The following is a 22,875-nucleotide window of genomic DNA, read 5'->3' on the forward strand; positions in this document are numbered from 1 at the left end:
GTTGACCTCCTCCCAGTCCTCAGTTTTCTGACCCTGAAATTTTGGGTGAATCATCCTGGGTTCGCCTTCTTTTCCAGGGTGTCCCCCTTCAGCCCAAAGACAACTGCATGCAAACACGGTATGCAAATAGACTGGTTTTGTTTAAACTGCCAATCTTGGCTCTTTTTCTGCCAGAAAAAAAAAACAAAACAATTCCAAGTGGATTTCCGGAGATGTGGCCCTGGACTCCGAGTGGGGTATCTGGCCGGGGTGGGGCTTTTGCATAATGTAAATAGGGCCCTCGGTGGGACGGCCCCACTAGGTGTGACCTAGGCTGCCGCCCCTGCCGCTCCAGGTCGGCAGGAGCCTCCCGGGGGCCTGCGGGAGCCCACGTGCGCTGCCGCGGGCGGCCGGCAGAGGGCGCCCACCCCCCCCCGGCCTCTACTTTCCGCCTCACGACGGGCCGAGGGGCGGAGCGACCGGATCTCGGGAGATTCTCGCGCGGCAGGCGCCCGTGGCCAACATGGCGGACGCCCAGTTGCTTCTCAAGCGGGGTCCTTCCCGCTCCACGTGGCTGCGGGCCCGCAAGGCTCGGCCCCAGCTCGTCCTCAGCCGCCGGCCCCGCCGCCGGCTCGGGACCTTGCGCTGGTGCGGCCGGAGGCGCCTGCGGCGGCGGCTGCTACAAGCCCAGGCGGCCGGCGCGGACTGGCGGGAGAGCGGCTGCCTGGTGTCGCGCTCGGCCGCCCGGAGGCCCAAGACCGCGGCCCCCAGCCCGGCCCCGGCCGCGGCCCCCGCCCCGAGTTGCCCCACGACCCTCCCCATCCCGCCAGTGCGGCCGGCCGGCCCGGGCCGCGCCTTGCTGCTGCTGCCGCGGGACCAGGTGGGTCGCACCGGTGGGGGGAGGCTGGCCAGCCGGGATCGGGGGGGGGGGGCGGGGGAGGGAATGGGGAGCAGCTCCGGGACCCGCGGGCTGGGAGAAGACCGTGCGGGCTCTGCGGCCCCGGGTCGAGAGCGTTCCTCCTGGCGGCGGTGCTGAGCAGGGGGTGACTAGGGACCTGTTGTGGAGCTCTAGGCTTTGAGAGCCGAAGGGAATCTAATAGCAGGAAATAACAGAACCAGCTCACGTTTACGGGGTGCTTAGAGATGCCGGGCTCTACGTTCTAAGTGTTTTAGGTTTATGAACCCTTTTAATACTCTCAGCTCTATGGAGTCATTACCTTCATTTCCGTAAATGTTTACGGACGAAGAAACTGAGGTATAGTTTGGGTAACTTGCTGAAAGGCGTAGAGTAGGGGCAGAGCTAAGACTCAAACCGAGGCAGCTTAATTTCAGGACCTGGGCTCTTTGGATGCTGGTGTGGGAGGTCTTCCTGCAGTGCCGGGGGGATGTGAAAACCCAGGAACGGGAGAAACTTGGCAGGCAGTGGGCCTTGGTAGAGATAGGTCTGTGACAGCTGCAGAGCCCAGTTCATGGGACCCGCTTGTTTTTCATGTGTCTGTATACACCAGCCATCTCTGTAGCTGTGGTGGGATATGAAATTAGGTTAAGGATAATCAGTACCCGATGGCCACCTATTACAACGTGTTGTTACTTAGAAGTTACTTGTTATGTGAATAGCAACTAAGAGTTTAGAATTTTATTTTATTTTGGAGAGAGTGAGTGAGCACGAGCAGGGGAGAGGGGCAGAGGTAGAAAGAGAGAGAATCCCAACCCAAGCAGGCTCTACACGAAGTACAGAGCCTGATGCTGGGCTCGATCTCCCGAATTGTGAGATCATGACCTGACCCAAAATCAAGAGTCAGAGGCTGAAACCAACTGAGACACCCAGGCACCTCTAGACGTATTTTTTATTTTTTATGTTTTTCAAATTTTTTTTTAATGTTTATTTTTGAGAGAGAGAGCCCGTGCGCAGGGAAGGGGCAGAGAGAGGGAGACCCAAAATCCGAAACAGGCTCCAGGCTCTGAGCTGTCAGCACAGAGCCCGACGCGGGGCTTGCATTTACAAACCGTGAGATCATGACCTGAGCTGAAGTCTGATGCTTGACCAACTGAGCCACCCAGGTGCCCCAACACATTTTTTTTTTTTTTTTAAGAGGAAGGGGATGCCTTCCTTAGTGGGTGGTGCATGCTACTCTTGGTCTCAGGGTCATCAGTTTGAGGCCCATGTTCAGCACAGAGTTTAGTTAAAAAAAAAAAAAAAAAGTTTTGAAAATTTCAGTCATGGGGACACCTGGATGGCTCAGTCGGTTCAGCGTCCAACTCTTGATTTAGGCTCAGGTCATAACCTCACGGTTCATGGGATCAAGCCCTGCGTGGGGCTCAGCACTGACAGGGTAGAGCCTGCTTGGGATTCTCTCTCCCTCTCTCTGTACCCTTCCCCTGCTCATGCTCTTATGAGTATGCTCTCAAAATTAATTAATTAAAAAATTTTTTGCAGTCATTAGTAACAGGATTTGTCATGTTATTTCTTCTTTTTTGCCCGCCCCCCTTTCCTTGTAGGGTTTTACTTTTAGCGGAATCTGCCGTGTGACGTGCCTCTATGGCCAGGTGCAGGTGTTAGGTTATACCATCAGCCAAGGCCACCCCGCCCAAGATGTCTTCTCTACCTACACTCATTCTCGCCTTACTATCAACGCAGTTCATTATTCTGTGCCTGAGAAAAGCAAGAAGGAGGTGAAAAGGGAAGCCCGAGCTTTGCTCAGATCTCATCTTAACCGGGGTAAGGAAAGTAAATGGATAATTTACTGAGGGTATACTATAATAAGGCTAGTGTTATTATTTTTATCTTTTTGTAATGTTTATTTTTGAGAGAGAGACAGAGCGCAGGCGGGGGAGGGGCAGAGAGAGAGGGAGACACAGAATCGGAAGCAGGCTCCAGGCTCTGAGTCCTCAGCACAGAGCCCGACGCGGGGCTCGAACCCATGAAGCGTGAGATCATGACCTGAGCTGAAGTCAGACTCCCAACCGACTGAGCCATCCATGCGCCCCCAGTAATATTTGTATTTTTGTTTTTACTTTTGTTTATTTTGAGAGACAGCACGAGTGGGGGAGGGGCAGAGAGAGAGGGAAAGAGAGAGAATCCCAAGCAGGCTCCACATTGCTGGCCCAGAGCCCAGCACGGGGCTCAAACTCACAAAACTGTGAGATCATGACCTGGACCTAAACGCTTAACCAACTGCGACACCCAGGTGCCCCCAAGGCTAATATTTTTAGATGCTTCCTGTTGCCTAGATATTGTACACTTTTCTGTGTCTATTTAAACCTTCACATGGGTCCTGTGAGTGAAACTTATTTTCACCATTTTTCAGATGAGAAAAGTTACCCAAGGCCACACAGCTAGAGTGTGGCCAAAGCAATCCTGGATTGACTTCTCTCTCCATCCAGGTGTGTTCTTATTATGCAGTATGGTTTCTTGAAGAAGGCCCTTAACGTAATTACTGCTCTCAAAAAGTTGACAATTCAGCTGAGGAGAAGGTGGTCCTAAACAGTGTAGAATTTAACGAAGTTACTATTTTTTCTTTTTCTTTTTCTTTCTTTCTTTTCTTTTCTTTTCTTTTCTTTTCTTTTCTTTTCTTTTTATTTTCTTTTTATTTGTTTATTTTAATTTATTTTTAAAATTTTCATCCAAGTTAGTTAGCATATAGTGCAACAGTGATTTCAGGAGTAGATTCCTTAATGCCCCTTACTCATTTAGCCCATCCCCCCTCCCACAACCCCTCCAGTAACCCTCTGTTTGTTCTCCATATTTAAGAGTCTCTTATGTTTTGATCCCTTCCTGTTTTTATATTCTTTTTGCTTCCCTTCCCTTACGTTCATCTGTTTTGTATTTTAAAGCCTTCATATGAGTAAAGTCATATGATGTTTGTCTTTCTCTGACCGACTAATTTCGCTTAGCATAATACCCTCCAGTTCCATCCACGTAGTTGCAAATGGCAAGATTTCATTCTTTTTGACTGCCGAGTAATATCCCATTGTATGTATGTATGTATGTGTATATATATATACCACATCTTCCTTTTTTTTTTAAATTTTTTAAAATTTATTTTTGAGAGAGAGAGAGAACACGTGCAAGCATGAGTGGTAGAGGGGCAGAAAGAGGAGACACAGAATCTGAAGCATGCTCCAGGCTCTGAGCTGTCAGCACAAAGCCTGATGATACGGGGTTTGAACTCACCAACCGCGAGACCATGACCTGAGTCAAAGTCGAACGCTTAACCCACAAAGCCACCAGGCACCCCAATATACCACGTCTTCTTTATCCATTCATCCATCGATGGACATTTGGGCTCTTTCCATACTTTGGCTATTGTTGATAGTGCTGCTATAAACATTGGGGTGCACGTGCCCCTTCGAAACAGCATACCTGTATCCCTTGGATAGATACCTAGTAGTACGGTTGCTGGGCCCTTCAGTAGTCCTGTTTTTAGTTTTTTGAGGAACCTCCATACTGTTTTCCAGAGTGGCTACACCAGTTTGCATTCCCATCTTTTTTTTTTTTTTTTTTTTTATCCTAGTGTTTGTTTATTTTTGGGAGAGAGATAGAGTGCATGCCTGCTTGCACAGGGGAAAGGCACAGAGAGAAGGAGCCAGAATCCCAAGCAGGGTCTGTGCTGTCAGCGCAGAGTCCAACTCAGGGCTCGATCCCATGAACTGAACCATGAGATCGTGACCTGAGCTGAAATCGAGAGCCAGTCGCTTAACCAACTGAGCCCCCCAGGCACCCCTGGAGTTACTATTTCTAAGGTACTTAATTTTTCTTTTTGCAGATGACAGATGCTGGTTGATGAAGAATTTTTCTCCTCTGTGTTCCATTGTGATGTTGGAACAGCTGAGAACCTCCACCGTAAACTTCTTAGTCAGCCACCCGGGTTTATCTTATGTCTTTGTACAAGAGGTATGACCAGTTTTTTTTGTTTTTTGTTTTTTGTTTTTAAATTTTTTAATGTTTATTTATTTTGGGGACAGAGAGAGACAGAGCATGAATGGGGGAGGGGCAGAGAGAGAGGGAGACACAGAATCGGAAGCAGGCTCCAGGCTCTGAGCCATCAGTCCAGAGCCTGACGCGGGGCTCGAACTCATGGACTGCGAGATCGTGACCTGAGCTGAAGTCGGACGCTTAACTGACTGCGCCACCCAGGCGCCCCACGACCAGTTTTCATTCAGTTGTGCTCGTTAGTTTCACCAGAACAGTCCTATCAGATGACTGTAGGATGCTCGCTTAGAGAGCAGCGTGGCTGTTGTGCTGTGCTGCGGGTTGTACAAAATGTCATACGTGTGTATGGTGAAAAGGTTTGTGTAGAACAGTCTGTCATGAAAAATGTCTCCCCTTCCCCGTGTTGTTCCCTAACGAAAGCCGTTCTTTCATATTGTAAGTGGTTAAATGCCTTTTGGAGTTGTTATTTATTTTTTCGAAGTTTTGTTTTAACCTCCCTCTCAACGTGGGGCTCAAACACAGAACCTGAGGGTCAGGAGTTGCATGCTTTACCGACTGAGCCAGCCAGGTGCCCCGACTTCTGGAATTTTTTAAATGGCTTTCTTTTTTTTTTTTCTTTTTAAATGATTATTTTTGAGGGGGTGGAGAGAGAAAGAGAGGGAGACAAAGCACATGCGGGGAGGGGTGGCAGAGACAGAGAGAGAGACAGAATCCGAAGCAGGGTCCAGGCTCCGAGCTGTCAGCACAGAGCCCGACGTAGGGCTCAGACTCACGAACCGTGAGATCGTGACCTGAGCTGAAGTTGGAAGCTTAACCGACTGAGCCCCCCAGGCACCTCAGGATGGTTATCTTTTTATCTTAATTCATTCACTTGAGACAGTGAATAAACTTTTCTCTGTGAATGTACGTTGATGCACTTATACTTTCTGTCATCTCCCTGTCGTCTCCAAAGTTTTGCTGGTCACGTTCTTAATTTCTTAACAGTCAGGCTCTGTTTCTATAATTGTTTCCCATGAGCCATAAATTGAGCCTAACCTGCAGGATTTTTATCAGGCTGACTGGATGTGAGGCATGGGGAAGAATCAGGGATGACATCAAGCTCAAGCTTGTTAGCCTAACCGCCCGGGTGCGTGGAGTTACTGACCGGGGTGTGTGTGGGGGGGGGGGGTGGTGGGGGGGGTGGTGTAGGGGTTGCAGATTGAGATGTTAGCTTTGAGGTGCCTGTTAGACCATTGGAGATGTCAAGTGGCCAGTTGCATGTGTGATTCTGGAGTTGGGAGCTTTCAGCAGAATGGTCTCTGGGCCGTGAGACGGGATAACAACACCAAGGGAGTGGATACAGAGAGGCAGAGAGGTTCGAAGTCTGAGCCCTTAGGCGCTGAGACCAGAAGAGGTGTGGATGAGGGAACAGCAGAGGCTGAGACAGAGTGGTCACTGATGGTAGAGAAAAACCAGAGTGTGGTCAAGAGGTGTTCAGAGGAGCTGGACGTGGGCGGTTGTGGCAGATGCTGATGGTAGGTGAGGCCTGAGAAGGGAGCTTGCGTGTAGGCGTGTGGTCTGGACTAGCGTGTCTGCAGTAGACCGCTGGGGCGCGGTGGGGCAGACTGATTGGAATAAGGTCGGGAGCCTGGGCAGAGAGCAACTCTCAGGTTTAATAGTAAGAGATTTTGCCTTTGTAGAGTTAAGTGGTACGGGGAAGGAGAGAAATGACACAGTATTTGGAGGAGTGTGGTCAGAGTTTTGTTTTTTGTTAAGATGGATGAAAAAGCCCCAACAGGTTTGGACACAGCAGGCGCGAATGATCTAGAGCAGGGAGGGTGCCGAAGATGCGGCAGAGAGAGGTGAGGACACTCAAAGTGAGGCGTCCCGAAGGAAGGCTTCTGGTTCTGGTGTCTGCAGGCCTGGGGCAGTGGCCTTGGGAGCACAGGCAGCTGACCTAGAGTAGGAGTAGCAGGAGGATATGGCGGGATGGGCTGCAGGGGTGTGGGGGGGGGGAGGGGGGGGCGCCAAGTAGAAGTTCTCTTCTGAGTGGTTCGTTTTGCTCCAGGAAGCAGATCAGGATCATCACTGAGTGGGAGCAGAGCTAGTAAGTAGGTGTTGGAGGTTTGAGTGACAGAAGGTATGAAATGGGGGCAGGACAGCGAATGCACTGTTGTGGTTGCATCAGTTTAATCTAGTGCAGAAGCCAGTAGCTTGGTGAGGACCGTGGAGAAGGAGGTGGAGGCCCCGTGTTACCGAGCTTTGCTTCTTGTAAGCGAAGATTCTAAACGCCTTGATTTTTTTTTTTTTCCATTTATTTTTAACTTTATTTATTTATTTTTTTCTGGGACTTCACCACCACCGTTTATATTCCTCATGCTCTTTCTTGGGTAACTTTCCTCCCCCAATGTGTGTTACTACCTTCTAGCCTTATTTCTTCATATCCGGCAGATGGTGAACTTTATATGATCTCATAAGATGTTCTTTTTTTTTTCTCCCCAGGAGTTACTCTTATTTTGCTCTCCGTGACTGATAGTTGAGCAGAGTATAGAGTCTTTTCCTCAAAACCTTGAAGGCCTTGCTCCATTGTTCTCTAGAATTCAGAGTTGCTGATAGGAAGTCACACACCAGACTGATTCTCGTGCCTTCTACGATGTCTTTATCTTGGGGGTGGTGAATTGCACGAGGATATGATCATGCATGGGGGGCTCTTCCTGGATCTTCTTCACCTTCACCCCAGAGGCCTTATTCCCTCCGAACCCCACCTGCGTCCGCGAGGGTCTGCTCTTGATGCTGTGGGTTGCTTCCGTGGTTTCCTGTTGCTTCCGCTGGAGCACCAGTGGGTTAGCGGGCCTGTCTTCCGCGTGCTCTCAGCTCTGTGCATGTTCTTTGTCTTTTTACTTTATGTTTTTGGAGACTGCCTTGATGTTACTCTAAATCACCAACCTGTTGGACAGCTGTGGTCTTCTGTTGAATTGTTCTTGGGGCAATCACTTTTATATTTGCACAGGTTTTCCTTTCCTGGGGGGGCCTCCTGCAGAGGTGACAGCAGCCTGGAAGTATGTGTGAGCTAGGAGGACAGGTAGGGGTGACTGCAGGGACAGCTGATGAGCATTACGGAAGAGTTGGCTTTGGGCGTGAGAGAAAGGAGGGGCCAGGTTTATCTTTTGTAGCTCACAACTGTTTGAGGTTTACTAGCCTAGAGCTAGACGAAGAAATGTGCACTGTGTTCATCTTTTCTTAAAGCTTGCATTGTTAATTTCAGAGCCCAACCTTCCAGATTAACTCTGAACATTTAGCCCTGAGGTCTGTTGGCATCAAAAGAGAGAAGAAGAAGAACGGCCTTCGTTTAACTGAGAGTGCCCTGTCTGCCATGGAAGAGCTAGTCACTGTGTCCTGTGGTGAGTGGCGCGCAGTGATAAACGGAGTGTTCGTCCACCAGAGCCTCAGAGGGTTATGATTTGCGATTAGAGCCCTAAAGAAGGTGGCTAATCCTGGGCGTCGATGTTTCTTTTGCCTCCAGAAGAAGTAGACGGCTGCCCTGTCATTCTGGTTTGTGGCTCTCAGGACGTTGGAAAGTCAACATTTAATAGATACCTGATTAACCAGTTGCTAAATAGGTAAGAGTGGGGTTTTTTTTTTGTTTTTATTTTTTGTTTGTTTCTTAATTTTTTTTTGTTTAGACACGTTATTAGATTTGGGGCATGAAATAGGATTTTTGACTTAAGAAACTAGACAGGAACGCATCTTGACGTCTAAGTAGAGATTGTCTACAAGTCTGTGCAAAGCCGCTCAGCTGAGCGATGACCGTCTCTGTTCTGCTGTGTTTGGGAGCGAGACAGTGACTGACCTCACTTATCAGCGAGGGGGCAAGAGGGGCTGCCTGTCTTAGATTCTGTATTTGTCCATACCCAGAGGCTCAGAGTAGGGGAAATTCCGTTGTATTTCGAAAGTAAGATTTTAGGTAGTACCAAGTTGTATCCATATTGTGAGTGGACACTGTGACCGTGCCTGCACATTTTCTTTTCGTTGATTGTCATGTTTGGAGCATCCAACCTAAAAGACTCTAAAAGGGTGGATTATGCCTGTGTGTTGCATAAAATCTATGAGATCTTATGTATTCATTTGACATAGTAAAGCTAGCTAAGGTTTTCTTTATTCCTTTCAAATTTTCAGTATTTCCTGTGTTGACTATTTGGAATGTGATCTGGGACAGACAGAATTTACGCCTCCAGGTTGCATTTCCTTACTTAATATTACAGAACCAATTCTAGGTATGTATTACACGTTTCTTTTTTTTTTTTTTTTTAATGTTTGTTTATATTTGAGAGAGAGACTGAACACAAACAGGGGAGGGGCAGAGAGAGAGGGAGACACAGAATCTGAAGCAGGCTCCAGGCTTTGAGCTGTCGGTACGAACCCAACAAAGGGCTTGAACTCACGAGCTATGAGATAATGACCTGAGCTAACGTAGGATGCTTCACCGACTGAGCCACCCAGCCTCCCCCCCGCCTTTTTTTAATGTTTGTTTATATTAGCGAGAAAGCGTGTTGTATATTTCTTAAATGTCTTGGTTTTATAAAACTCAAACATAATGATAGAAAAAACTAAAAAAAAGTATAAATATGAGAAAAAAAAGGGTAAAAGTGAATATTCCCCCTTCCACCCAAACTCCTGGTCTTCTTATAACAGTTCTCCTAGCTTCCAAAAAACAAAACTATGGTAATTTTCTAGAGTTCCATTTTGGTAAATGGAACTAATACCCACTTTGTTGTGTGTAAATCAGAAACATACCTTCCTATAGTATTTACATTTTATGTAACCATATATAATGATTTAAACCTAGAAATTACATTGACACAGTACTGTTAACTACAGGTTTTAATCAAATCCATCAGTTATCTTACTAACATCCTTTTTATGGTTCAGAATCCAACCCAGAATCCCATGTTGCTTTTTTTTAATGGTAAAATATACAAAATGTGATACTATTTACTGTTTTAACCACTGATAAGCATACAGTTCAGTGACATTCAGTACATTCACAGTGTTCCGTAGCCATCACCACCTACATCCAGAATTTTTTCGTCATCCCAAACTGAAATGCTGTCCCTGTTAAATAGCACCTGTCCTCCTTCCTGCTCCTGGTGACCTCTATTTTGCTTTCTGTCCCTGTGAGTTCACCTACTCCAAGCCCCTCCTGTAGGCGAGACCTTAACAATATCTGTCCTTGGGTGACTGTTTTTTTCACTAAGCATAATTTTTTTTTTCTTTTTGCTGATTTTAAAAGATTTATTCATTTATTTGGGGGGGGGGGTGTGGAGAGAATATAAGTGGGGAAGGGGCAGAGAGAAAGGGAGACACAGAATCCGAAGCAGGCTCCAGGCTCTGAGCTGTCGGTGCAAAGCCCAACACGGGGCTCAGACCTACAAACTGTGAGATTATGACCTGAGCCGAAGTCGGACGCTTAACCGACTGAGCCACCCAGAGGCCCCAATGATCAGTCTTCTTTTTAAAAATAATTTTTTTCTTAATGTTTTTATTTATTTTTGAGACAGAGAGAGAGCATGAGCAGGGAAGGGGCAGAGAGAGAGGGAGACACAGAATCAGAAGCAGGCTCCAGGCTCTGAGCCATCAGCACAGAGCTCGATATGGGGCTCGAACTCACAGACTGAGATCATGACCTGAGCCGAAGTCGGACGCTCAACCGACTGAGCCACCCAGGCGCCCCATGATCAGTCTTCTTACGAACACAGGGTGCCTTTCCAGTTTTTTAGCTCTTTAATTTCTTTCAGCAAAATTTTGTGATTTTCGGTGTGGAAGTCTTTCACTTCCTTGGTTAGATTTGTTCCTAAGGATTGGATTCTTCTAGCTAATACTGTAAGTGGAATTGCTTTCCTAATTTCCTTTCCAGATTCTTCACTACTGGTATATTGAAACACACGTGATTTTTGTGTGTTGACCACATACCTTGCAACTTTGCTGAATTCCCGTATTACCTCCAGTAGGTTTCCTACGGATTTCTTTGGATTTTCTAGATAGAAGATCATCATCTGTGGATAGAAATAGTTTTACGTCTTCCTTCCAGTTTGGATGCCTTCAATTCCTTCTTCCTGTCTAAGAAAAGGCTAGGACCTCCAGTACAGTGTTGAATAGGAGGAAACATTTCTTACTCCTCATCTTAGAGGGAATGCGCTTCACCATGCTGTCCATGCTGTCAGCTGTGGGTTTTCATTGTCAGTTGCGTTCCTTCTTTAGGGTGAAGAAGCTGCCTCTTTTCCTAGCGTGTGGAATGTTTGTTGTCGTGAAAGGGCGTTAGGTTTTCGTCAAGTGCTTTTTCTGTGTCTGTCAAGATAGTTGTGTGATTTTTGTTTGGTTGACTTTTAAATTTTATTTATTTAAAAAATGTTTTTTTAAGTTTATTTATTTTGAGAGAGAGAGAGAGAGAGTGAGCATGCACATGAGCAGGAGAGGAGGCAGAGAGAGAATCCCAAGCAGTCTCCAAGCATGGAGCCCAACATGGAGCTTGATCCCACGAACTTTGAGATCGTGACCTGAGCTGAAATCAAAAGTCAGACGCTTAACTGACTGAGACACCCAGGCACCCCTGTTTAGTTGACTTTTAACAGGTTTAAGATTTGAGTTTTAAAGTGATCTCTGTACCCCATGTGGGGTTTGAACTTGTAACCCTGAGATCAAGAGTTTCACTCTCTATTGACTGAGCCAGCCAGGCATCCCTGTTTAGTTGACTTTTAAGAGAAGCAGATGATATATCAGGTGGCTGGATATGTTCTAGATTTAACAGACTTTTTGACAATGAGAATAAGTAGAGCATTCACGTTGCTTTTACAGTTTTATCAAAACTAATTGTTTGGACTTCGCTCTTTAGCTGGTTTCATTGTTCCTTTGTTTCTTTTATGTTTTCCCCAGTGCATTTACTTTTCTTTTTTACCCCTTAATATTTCAGTAGGTGTTTCCCCAAACAAGGACACTCCACTGTATAATCCTAATGCAGCCACCAAATCAGAGCAGCTGAACTGCTGGAGTACTGTCCCTCGTCCATCATCCAGCTGCCTGCCCCGGCCCAGCGTATATTTGCAAATCTTTAGTCCTCGGTCTGGAGCAGTTCCTCCAGCTTTCCTTATCGTTCATGACCTTGGCAATTTGGAAGAGTACCTGTCGAGTGCCCCTCATGGCTTGATTGAGATGTGGTGCTGTGTTCTCAGTGCATCATGTCAGCAAGCTGTCAGTTGGCCCTGTCACCAGAGAGGTTGCCTCTGATCATTTGGTTTAGATAAGTGTTTGCCAGGGTATTCCACTCTGTCTGTAACTAGGTGTATTATTTGTTACTTCTTCTGGGGTGTCACTGCTTGTAGATCCCCTCGGTGGACAGAGCTAGGAAATACATGCACGTTTAAACCCATACGTGTATATTACGTGCGTACATATTCATACATACATATACACTACGTTTACACTTCTGTGTACGTGTTTTCTATTTATTAAGAGCCACAAGTTTACTGCAGTCATTCTGATTCTGGTCTGACACCCTGGGTTTATTCTAGTTAGCCTTCCTCCTCCCTCCCGTATCTATAAGTTCCATATCTGATGATAAGAACTCTGGCTGTGATTGTTGTCAGTGTATTTACATATTTACTCAGTCTCTTTGTATTTGTTCAATCCCTCTGCTATGCAGGCCACTTCCTCAGCTGTGGGCTGCCCCAAGTCTCCTTACTCCACCTTTGAGGGGAGCCTTGCCAGCCCTGTCCCAGGTGGCCTGGCACCAACCACATTAACCAAGGCCCTCACCCTGCTGACCGTGGTGCCATGTGGTCCTGGTGACCAGCCAGATAAGGGAAGTAGGTCAGTTTTGACGGACTGGTGCTACAGTTAGGAATGTTTGCTCTGGGGGCACCTGGGTGGCTCAGTTGGTTAAGCAAGCGTCCAACTCTTGATTTCAGCTCAGGTCATGATCTCGCAGTTCATAGGTTTGAGCCCTGTGTGGGGCTGTGTTGACAGCACGGAGACTTGTTGGGTTTCTCTGTCTTCTCTCTATCTCTGCCCGTCCCCCATTCACGTTCTCCCTCCCCCTCCCCCTCTTTCTCAAAAAATAAATAAATAAACATTAAAAAAAAAAAAGAAAAAAGGAACGTTTTCTCTGGAGCTGAATCATCTGAGTTCAAGTGCAGTTGGTATCTACTAGCTGTATGACCTTGGTCAGTTAATCTGTGTCCTCCTCTATAAAAATGGGTGTAGTAACACTACCTACCTCATAGGATTTTTATGAAAATTAGAGACTACTTGTGAAATAACATGGGGCATAGGAAGTGCTACGTGCTAGTGAGTGATTGCTGCTTACTTGTCCGAGGATGGGGACATGGTTTTGTTCACATGTGTATCCTGAGTATCTAGAAAGATAACTGACTTGGCTCACTGAGCATCAGTGTCTTGTTGGTGCTCAGTAAATGAATGGCCATATTAGGACATAATAAGAATTGGGATTAATTATATGTGACAATGAGGGGGCGTGCCTGGGTGGCTCCTTTGGGTAAGTATCCACCTTCAGCTCAGGTCATGATCTCACAGTTCGTGAGTTCGAGCCCCTGTCGGGCTCTGTGCTGACAGCTGGGAGCCTGGAGCCTGCTTCGGATTCTGTGTCTCCCTCTCGCTCTGCCCCTCCCCCACTTCCACTCTGTCTCTGTCTCTCTCAAAAATAAACATTAAAAGAACATGAAGATGTCTTTGTATTAAATTTAAAGCTAAGATCTTTTTTTTTTTTTTTTTTTTGAGAGAGAAGGCACAAGTGAGCGAGGGGCAGAGAGGGAGAGAAAGAGAAGTGGGGCTCGCACTCACCTGATGTGGGACCTGAACTCACCCTGAGATCATGACCTTAATGACTGAGCCCCCCAGACGCCCTGAAAGCTTAGAATTCTGAAAACGAGATACAGCTATTCCCAGTGGTAGGATAGATAATCTTGAACTTCTTGCGAATCTTTGTCACTGGCAATGGCCGACACGGAGCCCTCGCCTCTTTTTAAATAGCCCTGCAAACTCTCACCTTTATCTTCCTAGGACCACCTTTTACTCACCAGAGGACACCGCAGAAAATGGTATATTATGGGAAACCTTCTTGTAAAAACAACTATGAGAATTACATTGAGATAATACAGTACGTGTTCAGCTCCTACAAGAGAGAGGCCCCTCTCATCGTCAACACGATGGGCTGGGTGTCAGGTAAGCCTGCGGAGGTGCATCTCGCGGCAAAGGGTGGGCTATATGAGTAAGCTTTTGGCTTCAGGCAGTAACGCTGAAGCCCCGGTCTTGGGAAATCGTTCTTACTGATCTTTCTGTGTCGCAGACAGATGTGCCGTTTTCTCGTAGAAACGTGTCCTTGCATTTTAGTGTGCCAACTGCTCGTGTCCCCTTCCTCACAGACCAGGGGCTTCTGCTTCTCATCGATCTCATCCGGCTGCTGTCTCCCAGCCATGTGGTCCAGTTCAGTTCCGGGCGGAGTAAGTACATGCCAAACCTCACTCCTGACTATGTAGACGACATGGACGGCCTGTACACAAAGAGCAAGTCCAGAATCCGGAACAGAGGTTTCCAGCTGGCGGAGTTTACAGAGAGTTTGGAGTTTGCCGATGAAGAAAAGGAGAGTCCCGTCGTGTTCACTGGACATAAGCTGATTTGCGTCCAGTCAGACTTTGCATTTAGAAAAACGCCAAGAAATAGGTGAGTCAGCCACCGTGGATGGAGGATGGAGTTCTGTTCAGTGTAATAAGCCTCTCTGCTCTCATTTCCTTAAAGGGAAGAAGTTCTCTACAAATGTTCAAATCTCTGCCACAGCTACATGTTTATGAAGGAGAATCGGCTATTTTCTGAGCCATTATTTTCCCAATGGAAATACAGACAGTCCCTGATTTAAGATGGTTTGATTTCCAAAAAAAATTTTTAGGGGTGCCTGGGTGGCTCAGTCGGTTAAGCGTCCGACTTCGGCTCAGGTCATGATCTCACGGTTCATGGGTTCAGGCCCCGCGTCGGGCTCTGTGCTGACAGCTCGGAGCCTGGAGCCTGCTTCGGATTCTGTGTCTCCCTCTCTCTCTGACCCTCCCCTACTCATGCTCTGTTTCTCCTTCTCCCAAAAATAAACATTTAAAAATTTTAAAAAACTTTAATTTTTTTTTTTTTAAGTTTATTTATTTATTTTTGAGAGAGACAGAGTACAAGCAGGGGAGGGGCAGAAAGGTAGGGAGACACACAATCCGAAGCAGGCTCTGGGGTCTGACCTGTCAGTACAGAGCCCGATGCGGAGCTTGGACCCATGAATCCTGAGATCATGACCTGAGCCAAGTCAGATGCTCAACTGACTGAGCCCCTCAGTCGCCCCAGTGTGCGAGGTGTCTTAAAGGCGTTTTCATCCTTCCATATTTTCAGCTTCCGGTGGGTGTATGAGGATGAAACCACGTCATAGGTTGAGGAAGACCCATAGCCAGAAGCGGCCTCCAGCTCTGGTTGCCAAGAGCCTTTATTTAAAGGCGAGTCTTTAGGCGTCATGTTTTTCCAGTGGGTTTACAGAAAGGCAGGGTGTGCCAATGTCAAGGTGGGAGTGTGTGCTCGTGTATGTATAATCTGCGTAATGACCAACGTACTGTGTTGCTGAGCGCGAGGTGGATGTGTAAGGTTAAATCTCTATACTTCGTTCTGATTTACTTTTCAGAGAGTCGCATAACAAAGTTCTTCGTGATCTGGCGGTACTGGGTTACCTCGGCCAGCTGCAGCCCCCGGTGCCAAAACCACTTTATCCTTTACATGGTCTGACACCCTATCAGGTAACCTGAACTTGTACGAGGAATTGTCTTTGCTTACTTAGCCAACACTTGTATGGCTTCCTGTGAGCTGGGTGTTCTTCTGGCCTCTTACCCCAGAACAGCCCTGTTCTGTGGCTTCTGTAACTGCCTCACTTTACAGATGGGAGGTTGAAAGCTCTAGCTTGAGAGCCCACGCTCTTAGCTGCTGCCCTGTGCTGGGCATGACTGTGCTTCATGCTGGTTAAGAACGTTCTTCCTGGGGGTGCCTGGGTGGCTCAGTCATTTAAGTGACTCTGGATTTCGACTCAGGTCATGATCTCAAGGTTCATGAGTTCGAGCCCTTCATCAGGCTCTGCACTGACAGTACAGAGCCTGCTTGGGATATTCTCTCTCTTTCTCTGCCTCTCCCCTGCACACACTTGTGCTCGCTGTCTCTCTCTCTCTCTCTCTCTCTCTCTCTCTCTCTCTCTCTCTCAAGAATAAACATAAAAAAAAAAAAAAGAAGAAGAACGTTCTGCCTCATCCTGGAGGTGGCGCTGGGGAGCCCAGCTCTAGCATTTCTACTTTTGAGCTGCGTGTTTTGGTATCTTACGCGGAAAACAGAGGCTGGGCCCGACCTCCCAAGACGGTCATTTGGAAGCAGTGAGTCTTCACAGTGGTCAGAAGGGGAGGCTCACCCCGCTTGCATTTGCGTCTTGGAATCCCCCTAGACTTCACCCCATTCAGGTTATCTTGAGACTTGCTTGAGTCTTGTGTGTCTGTTCAGATAAGAAAGTTCTAGACATCAGTTTAGGTGTCTAGCAAGTGTTGGCTGGCAAAGAACTTCTTTTGAATTTCTCTGTGTTAAATATTTAGCCAATGTTTGTTAGTGTTTCCATTCTGTTTAGATACTTTTTGGTAAGCACTTTGGCCAACATAACTAACTTACTAATCTCCCTCTCTCCTTCCTTTTCTTTTCTTCTCTTTTCTTTTCTTTTCTTTTCTTTCTTTTTAATAGTTATTTTTGAGAAAGTAAGAGAAGGGAGAGACAGAGAGAGGGCGGACAGAGGATCCAAAGCAGGCTCTGTGCTGACAGCAGCGAGCCTGATGTGAGACTTGAACTCACGAACCGCAAGATCATGACCTGAGCCAAAGTCAGATGCTCAACCGACTGAGCCACCCAGGTGCCTCTGGCCAACGTAACTTTAGATAGCTGGTTAGTCAACTTTTAAAAATTAAAAGTAATCTTTCCAGTTGAATTAATTGAGGGAGATGCACATTTATTTTCCAGGTCCCTTTCAATGCAGTTGCTCTCCGAATTACTCATGCTGACGTCGCTCCTACCCATATATTGTATGCTGTGAATGCCAGCTGGGTTGGTCTTTGCAAGATCCTAGATGATGTTAGAGGGTACGCAAATGGACCAATCCTGCTCGCCCAGACTCCAATCTGTGATTGCTTGGGATTTGGTGAGTGAGAGTAAACCATGTCTGTATATCAACTGAAATTGATCCCCTTCTCCGCCTGTAAATGGCTGGTCTTGACCTTGTATCAGTCTCCCGGCTGGAGTGATCAGAGAGTGCCTCTGGCTTCTATACAGTGGGCCTGGGGGCTGGTGGGCAGGAAGGAAGCAGCATTTTCTCTGCTTCTCCTGCCAGCTCTACATCTAGGATTCTTGAGGGCCCGGTCATGACCTTCTTCTCACTTGACACATTTTCCCTAGGCCACCTGTCCCCATGCTGGGACCCTAGATCTACCTTTAGGCTGATCTCACTGGATCTCTGTAGCCTGACTGCGTGTCTGAGTTCCAAGCCCACGTTAGCAATGTGTGTCTTCACTTGGGTATCTCACTGGCATCTGAGTCCTAGGTCCATGACTCAGGTCCTAATGTTCTCCCCAGAACCCCTCCCACCCGGCATCCTCTCCTGTTCCCAGGCCTGTGAAGAATCCTTGGAAGATTCACCCTGCCCTGGGTCCACCTGCCCTGGGTCCACCTCTGCTCACCACATTCAACCTGCTAGCAGGTTTTGGTAGCTCGTTTCCCAGGGACGTCAGATTCCTCCGTCCGTCTCATTTCTTCTTACTCTGCCAAGAGTCTGGGCCACTGTTTCCGTGCCGGACTTCACGGTCGGGTGGTCTGAGGACAGACATGATCATGTCACATCCTGGTGGTCCCCATCACATGGGCCCAGGACCATTGGCCTCGTACTGCTTCGGGGCCCTTCCTCCTTCGCCAGGCCTACCTCATGTGATTGTCCCCCTGGCTCACTGAGGTCAATAAATGTCAGGGTATGATTCTAGAAGGGTGCTGGACTTACGTAACCCGAAATTAGCAAAACCCTTAAATAATCACAAATTTTTGCTTCATATACTACTGCTCCGCAGAAGTGTTTCCACAGAAACTGTGTCACCTGGTACCGAGCCTGAAGGAGGAATTGGTGATGGGGAAAGATTGTGTCGTCTGTCTGTTCCTCATGGTGGCTTTTCTCCCTCTGGTCTGTGTGCACCTTATTGAAGACAGTCCGGGACTCTGGCATATGGACCACTTTGGTTCCTCACAGCTAAACAAGGAGAAGGGGACTAAGAGTCGTCAGATACTCCTGTCTCTTGGAACTTTGTATTTTCAAAGCAAAACACAGTTGAAATGGAAATTAATTTTTTTTTTATTAAAAAAAAATTTTTTTTAATGTTTATTTATTTTTGAGGGAGAGACAGAACATGAGCGGGGGAGGGGCAGAGAGAGGGAGACACAGAATCTGAAGCAAGATCCAGGTTCTGAGCTGTCAGCACAGAGCCTGATGTGGGGCTCGAACCCACGAACCGTGAGATCGTGACCTGAGGTCAGATGCTCAACCGATTGAGCCACTCAGGCCCCCCTGAAATTCTTATTTTAAAAGCCATTCTTTGATCCTCAGTGGTAGGGAGATTTAATATTTTCCAGAAAGGATATCTTAGTGTTTTGTGTGTCTTCAAGGAATTTGTAGAGGGATCGACATGGAGAAGCGGCTGTACCACATCCTCACTCCTGTGCCCCCAGAAGAGCTAAGAAATGTGAATTGCCTATTGGTCGGAGCCATTTCCATTCCGCAGTGTGTCTTCAAGAGCCAGGTGAGCACTCACACTCCCAGGGGCAGCCCTGAAAGTTGCTGGTCGTGTCCATGGCGAAGAGAGTCACAGAAACACGTTATTGTGTGGGAAACTCACACTTGGTTGTAGAAGCTGGATGAGGCAGATAGAGTGTCAGGGTGGCCTCATGGTCCAAGACCATGAATTGCCGCCATTTGTGGTCAGGGGTCCAGTGGTAGAGCCATCATCCCAGGAGTAGCTTGTGGGAAAAGAGAGCAGAGGTGATCTCTCCAGAGTTACCCCGTCCTGAGGACAGTCTTTGGGCACATTGATGGGAAGGTCGTGTTGGCCAAGGACATCTGTGTGGTGGCCTGAAAGCCAGACTGCAAGGCCTTCTGGCGGCCTGGGGAGGCCATGGACGTCCCACCCCTCCTAGCTGCTTGTCCTAACTTGTGTGAGAGAGAAACACACCCACGCCCACTTACTCTCGGTTAATGTGTTTGTGGAGTTGAATTGGACAGAAAGAAGGCAGTGACCTTTGTGACTGGGCCAGTTGCATCAAGTGAGCTGTCTGGGGGGAGGGGGACCAGAGGCCTTAGGAGTGTGAGGGCCTTTCTCAGACTCTCACTTTTAACAGTATTTTCTGGAGAAGAAAAGAAACACTACAAATTCCGACTGGCAGGACTTGGGACTTTCCCTCATCCTCCTTGTGTTTGTTTCTGTTTCAGCGTGGGCTTGAAGGGACTATACCTTACGTCACAACAGATTATAATTCTAAACTTCCTGGAGCATCAGAGAAAATTGGAGCAAGAGAAACCGAGGAGACCCGTGAAGAGAAAGTACACCCAAAACCTAAGCTCTATCGAAAAATAAACTGATGCCGATGTGGTCCATAGGGGCAGGAGCTTTTCTACCAGAAAACTCGTCTCGGTCTGCAGCCTGACGTCAGCCTGACGGCGATGGCGGGAATTGTGTGGTGACGCAGCAAGCAGAGCTCCCTGGGTAACTCGTGGATCTGTTGTGTTGAGAGTAAATTTAACTCTTTTTTTTTTTTTTCCTTATGTTTTTCTTATTTATTTTTGAGACAGAGAGAGACAGAGCGTGAGCTGGGGAGGGGCAGAGAGAGAGGAAGACACAGAATCTGAAGCAGGCTCCAGGCTCCCAGTTGTCAGCACAGAGCCTGATCTGGGGCTCGAACTCACAAACCGTGAGGTCATGACCTGAGCCAGAGTCAGACACCCAACCAACTGAGCCACCCAGGCACCTCTAAATTTAACTCTTTTCCAAGCTACGTGATCTAGAGTTCTGCCCTAATGTACTGTATGGTTCATCGTACTTTTTTATTTTCTAAAGGGTTAAAACAACAGGAAAAAGGTTGAACATCATTAGAACAGAAAGAACACAGTTGATGCCTCAAAAAACTCTTTAACGTCCTGGTTTTGGGAATCTGAATAAAAATAGGGAAACTGGGGCCACAGAAATCTACCAAAGAGGAAGGAAGGCCGGCCAGCGGGGTCACAAGCATAACAGGATGTGGGGGCTCCCCTCGTCCTCGAGCAGCGATGGCAGACGGGCAGGAGGTCCAGCAGTGGGCTCCACTTGTGGACGGTCAGGGCCAGGCAGTCGTTCTTATCCCGTCATTTGGTGCTGTCCACGTTCTCTTCCATTCCTGTGGCCTGGTGTGTCCGGTGTTAAAAGATCATGTTTGGTCTGCTCAATTTAATCAAGGCTTAATAGTTAACAAAGTTTGGACTCAAAAACCCTTTGTATTTTGGGTTTTTTTTTTTTGTTTTGTTTTATCTGATGACTGTAAGCTGAAAAAGTTGCTTTGAAATCCAGGAAACCTTTCCTGTGGCCTCTTTACAACTCTGTCTGTCCTAATTGACTTCTCGTCTGAGGTTGAAGACCCAATGTGCACAGAGCTGCACACCAGGCTGTTGGAAGGACAGACAGGGCACCTGTGGGAAGCCCCATCTTGCCTTTGACAGCTGGACCTGAACTCGTATATAAGGACGGACAACTCTGTGTCATGAGCGCTTTCTCCTAGGGGCACTGGAGGCCGGCGATGACACCATTCTCCCAGGTGGCTTTGGGGAAGATGACGGGAATCCATCCTTTGCCTTTTTCCCGGTTATCCCGGTTCCTGATCCCCCGGGGTTGGAAGTGGTTTCAGTAAACAAGGGTGTCAGGTGGGATCACGTCATTTGTGCACTTAGATCAGTGAGAATCTGATGGAGGTAGCATTTCAAACTAGTCTTGTGAATTCCAGCTTCCTACGGCTCGTGTGGAAGGCAGGTCGTTCCGATGTGAGTTTTAACATCTGTGTTCATCTGTGTTCATCGGTTATCACCGTCCTACTTCCCCTGGTGGCCCCTCGCATCTCGGAGACCCGCACTCACAAATTCTCACTGGAACTCTGCCACCCTCCAGGATTGGTTTTGATTCCCTAGACTGTTTAAGGTCTAACTTAGTTGCCTCTTATTTGATTCTAAATTTACCTTGTGTGTGTTTTTCTATCTTGGCCTTGCCAAGAATTTGAACAGTCTGCCATCATCAGCTTTCTGCCTCCTTCCCTACTTCCTTGTGTCTTTACGGTGGGCCCCACTGTAGGTCATTGGCAGCAGGGGTCCAGAGGAAGGAAAGTGGGGCCCTGGCACTTGAGTTTTCATTCCATCTAGGCCTGCCTTTGGCCCGATTTCCCTTCTGCTCTTCAGGGCTGCCCACGAGTGACGTAAACAAGCGTTGCCGCTAGAGGGAGCTGCCAGCCACCGGTCAGATGGCCATCGGGCTAGCACGGGCCCAGGAACCTGCCTGGGACATTCTGGAGGCTGAGACCCTGGGGACTTGGCTCTCTGGCCAGCTCAGTGGGCCTGCTCAGACTGGCAGTGGTGCCATCTGCCCCGGATGTCAGTCCCTTTGTCAGTGTCAGCAGTATGGTAGGAAGTTCTATACTCGAGTTATTCTCAACAAAAACTCCGTGTGTGTGTGTGTGTGTGTGTGTGTGTGTGTGTGTGTGTGTGTGATTCCATGCTTATTTAAGAAAAAGAAATAATGTGACTCAGAACTTGAAACCCCTAGTTGCTCCTTTTGTGGTTGTTTTAATGAGATTCCTCTACAGGAAAGACAGATGTGAAAATAGATAACAAGATTCTTGGATCCTGGGGTTTTATTTTGTAAATAAAGTTCAGCTCCCAGCTGTCCTCTGTTAGGCCTGGGGGTGGAAGCGGTGACACCCCCGGAGAGCTGGCCATGGAAACGAGGTCTGAGAAAGGGGAGAGGGCCAGTTGAGCTGGCCCTTCAGGTGCCTTGAATGTTTGCGAAATCGGTCTGGAAGAGGCCTGCGGGGGTGGGGGGCCCTGGGCTGGGTGGACGGAGCCCAGCCCTCTGCTGGGACCCCTGTGACAGGTGGCTGCTTACCTGCTGGACTCGGGTTTCTGCCCAGCCATGTGAGCACCAGAGGACACGGGAGCAGGTTCCTTCCGTTGTGCCAGACGGTGATTTTTTTGTTTTTAATTGTCCGATTGCTAGCTTCCTTCCTTAGGCTTCTATGTGGCCGTATAGTGGGTAAGGCGGCAGGCTTTGATGTCCGAGCTGAGTTGGAATCCCAAGGGGCCACGGGCCAGCCGAGGAACTTTGCAAGAGATATTTGACCTCAGCCTGTTTACTTCTAAGATGGGTTGGTGGCTGTTCCCTCGGGTGCCTGTGCGTGGGGTACATGAGACTTGTCTATACGTGGCGGGGCAGTGTAGACGGGGACCAAGATCGTGTTCCTTACGGTCACACTGGGTCGAAGAAACTAAATGTTTAAATCCACAGCTGTCTTCCCTTTCTAGCCAAGTGTACTGTTGTCACAACCAGGGACGTGGGTTCCATACCCTCCACTGAGTCCCCGTTCCTAGAAGTTTTTCATAGACTTCCACTGAACTGCTTTTCAAGTTGTATGAACGCGTCACACGTGTGGTACGTGGCTTTAGCCACACCACGTGGGTGATCACTGTCTCGTCTGGTGTTTTTCTAAACGGCACGTGTGTTCTACAGAATTGGGGGTCCTGCCGTATGTATGGTTTTCTATGCAGCTCTTTTCAGTTAACACGTGAACTTCTGTATCATTAAAGATTTTTGAGAACATGA

At 47.7% G+C, this 22,875-nt stretch overlaps 1 protein-coding gene across 2 annotated transcripts; it reads left to right on the top strand.

Annotated features, from left to right (window-relative positions):
* Positions 1-470: 470 nt before the first annotated feature.
* Positions 471-22,875, top strand: NOL9 (nucleolar protein 9). Of its 2 annotated transcripts, none has more exons than XM_047870095.1 (12): positions 471-859; positions 2,479-2,698; positions 4,746-4,873; positions 8,157-8,292; positions 8,418-8,511; positions 9,068-9,165; positions 13,964-14,125; positions 14,326-14,623; positions 15,609-15,720; positions 16,970-17,147; positions 18,653-18,786; positions 19,473-22,875. In XM_047870095.1, exons 1-12 carry the CDS (start codon positions 503-505, stop codon positions 19,620-19,622), a joined length of 2,067 nt encoding a protein of 688 aa, XP_047726051.1. In that variant the 5' UTR covers positions 471-502; the 3' UTR covers positions 19,623-22,875. The 2 variants fall into 2 exon arrangements, with proteins under 2 accessions (XP_047726051.1, XP_047726050.1); XM_047870094.1 differs by having other exon boundaries at positions 472-859; positions 8,415-8,511.

Source organism: Prionailurus viverrinus, chromosome C1 (assembly GCF_022837055.1).
Source record: "Prionailurus viverrinus isolate Anna chromosome C1, UM_Priviv_1.0, whole genome shotgun sequence".
In the NCBI taxonomy this organism is placed as follows: Eukaryota; Metazoa; Chordata; class Mammalia; order Carnivora; family Felidae; genus Prionailurus; species Prionailurus viverrinus.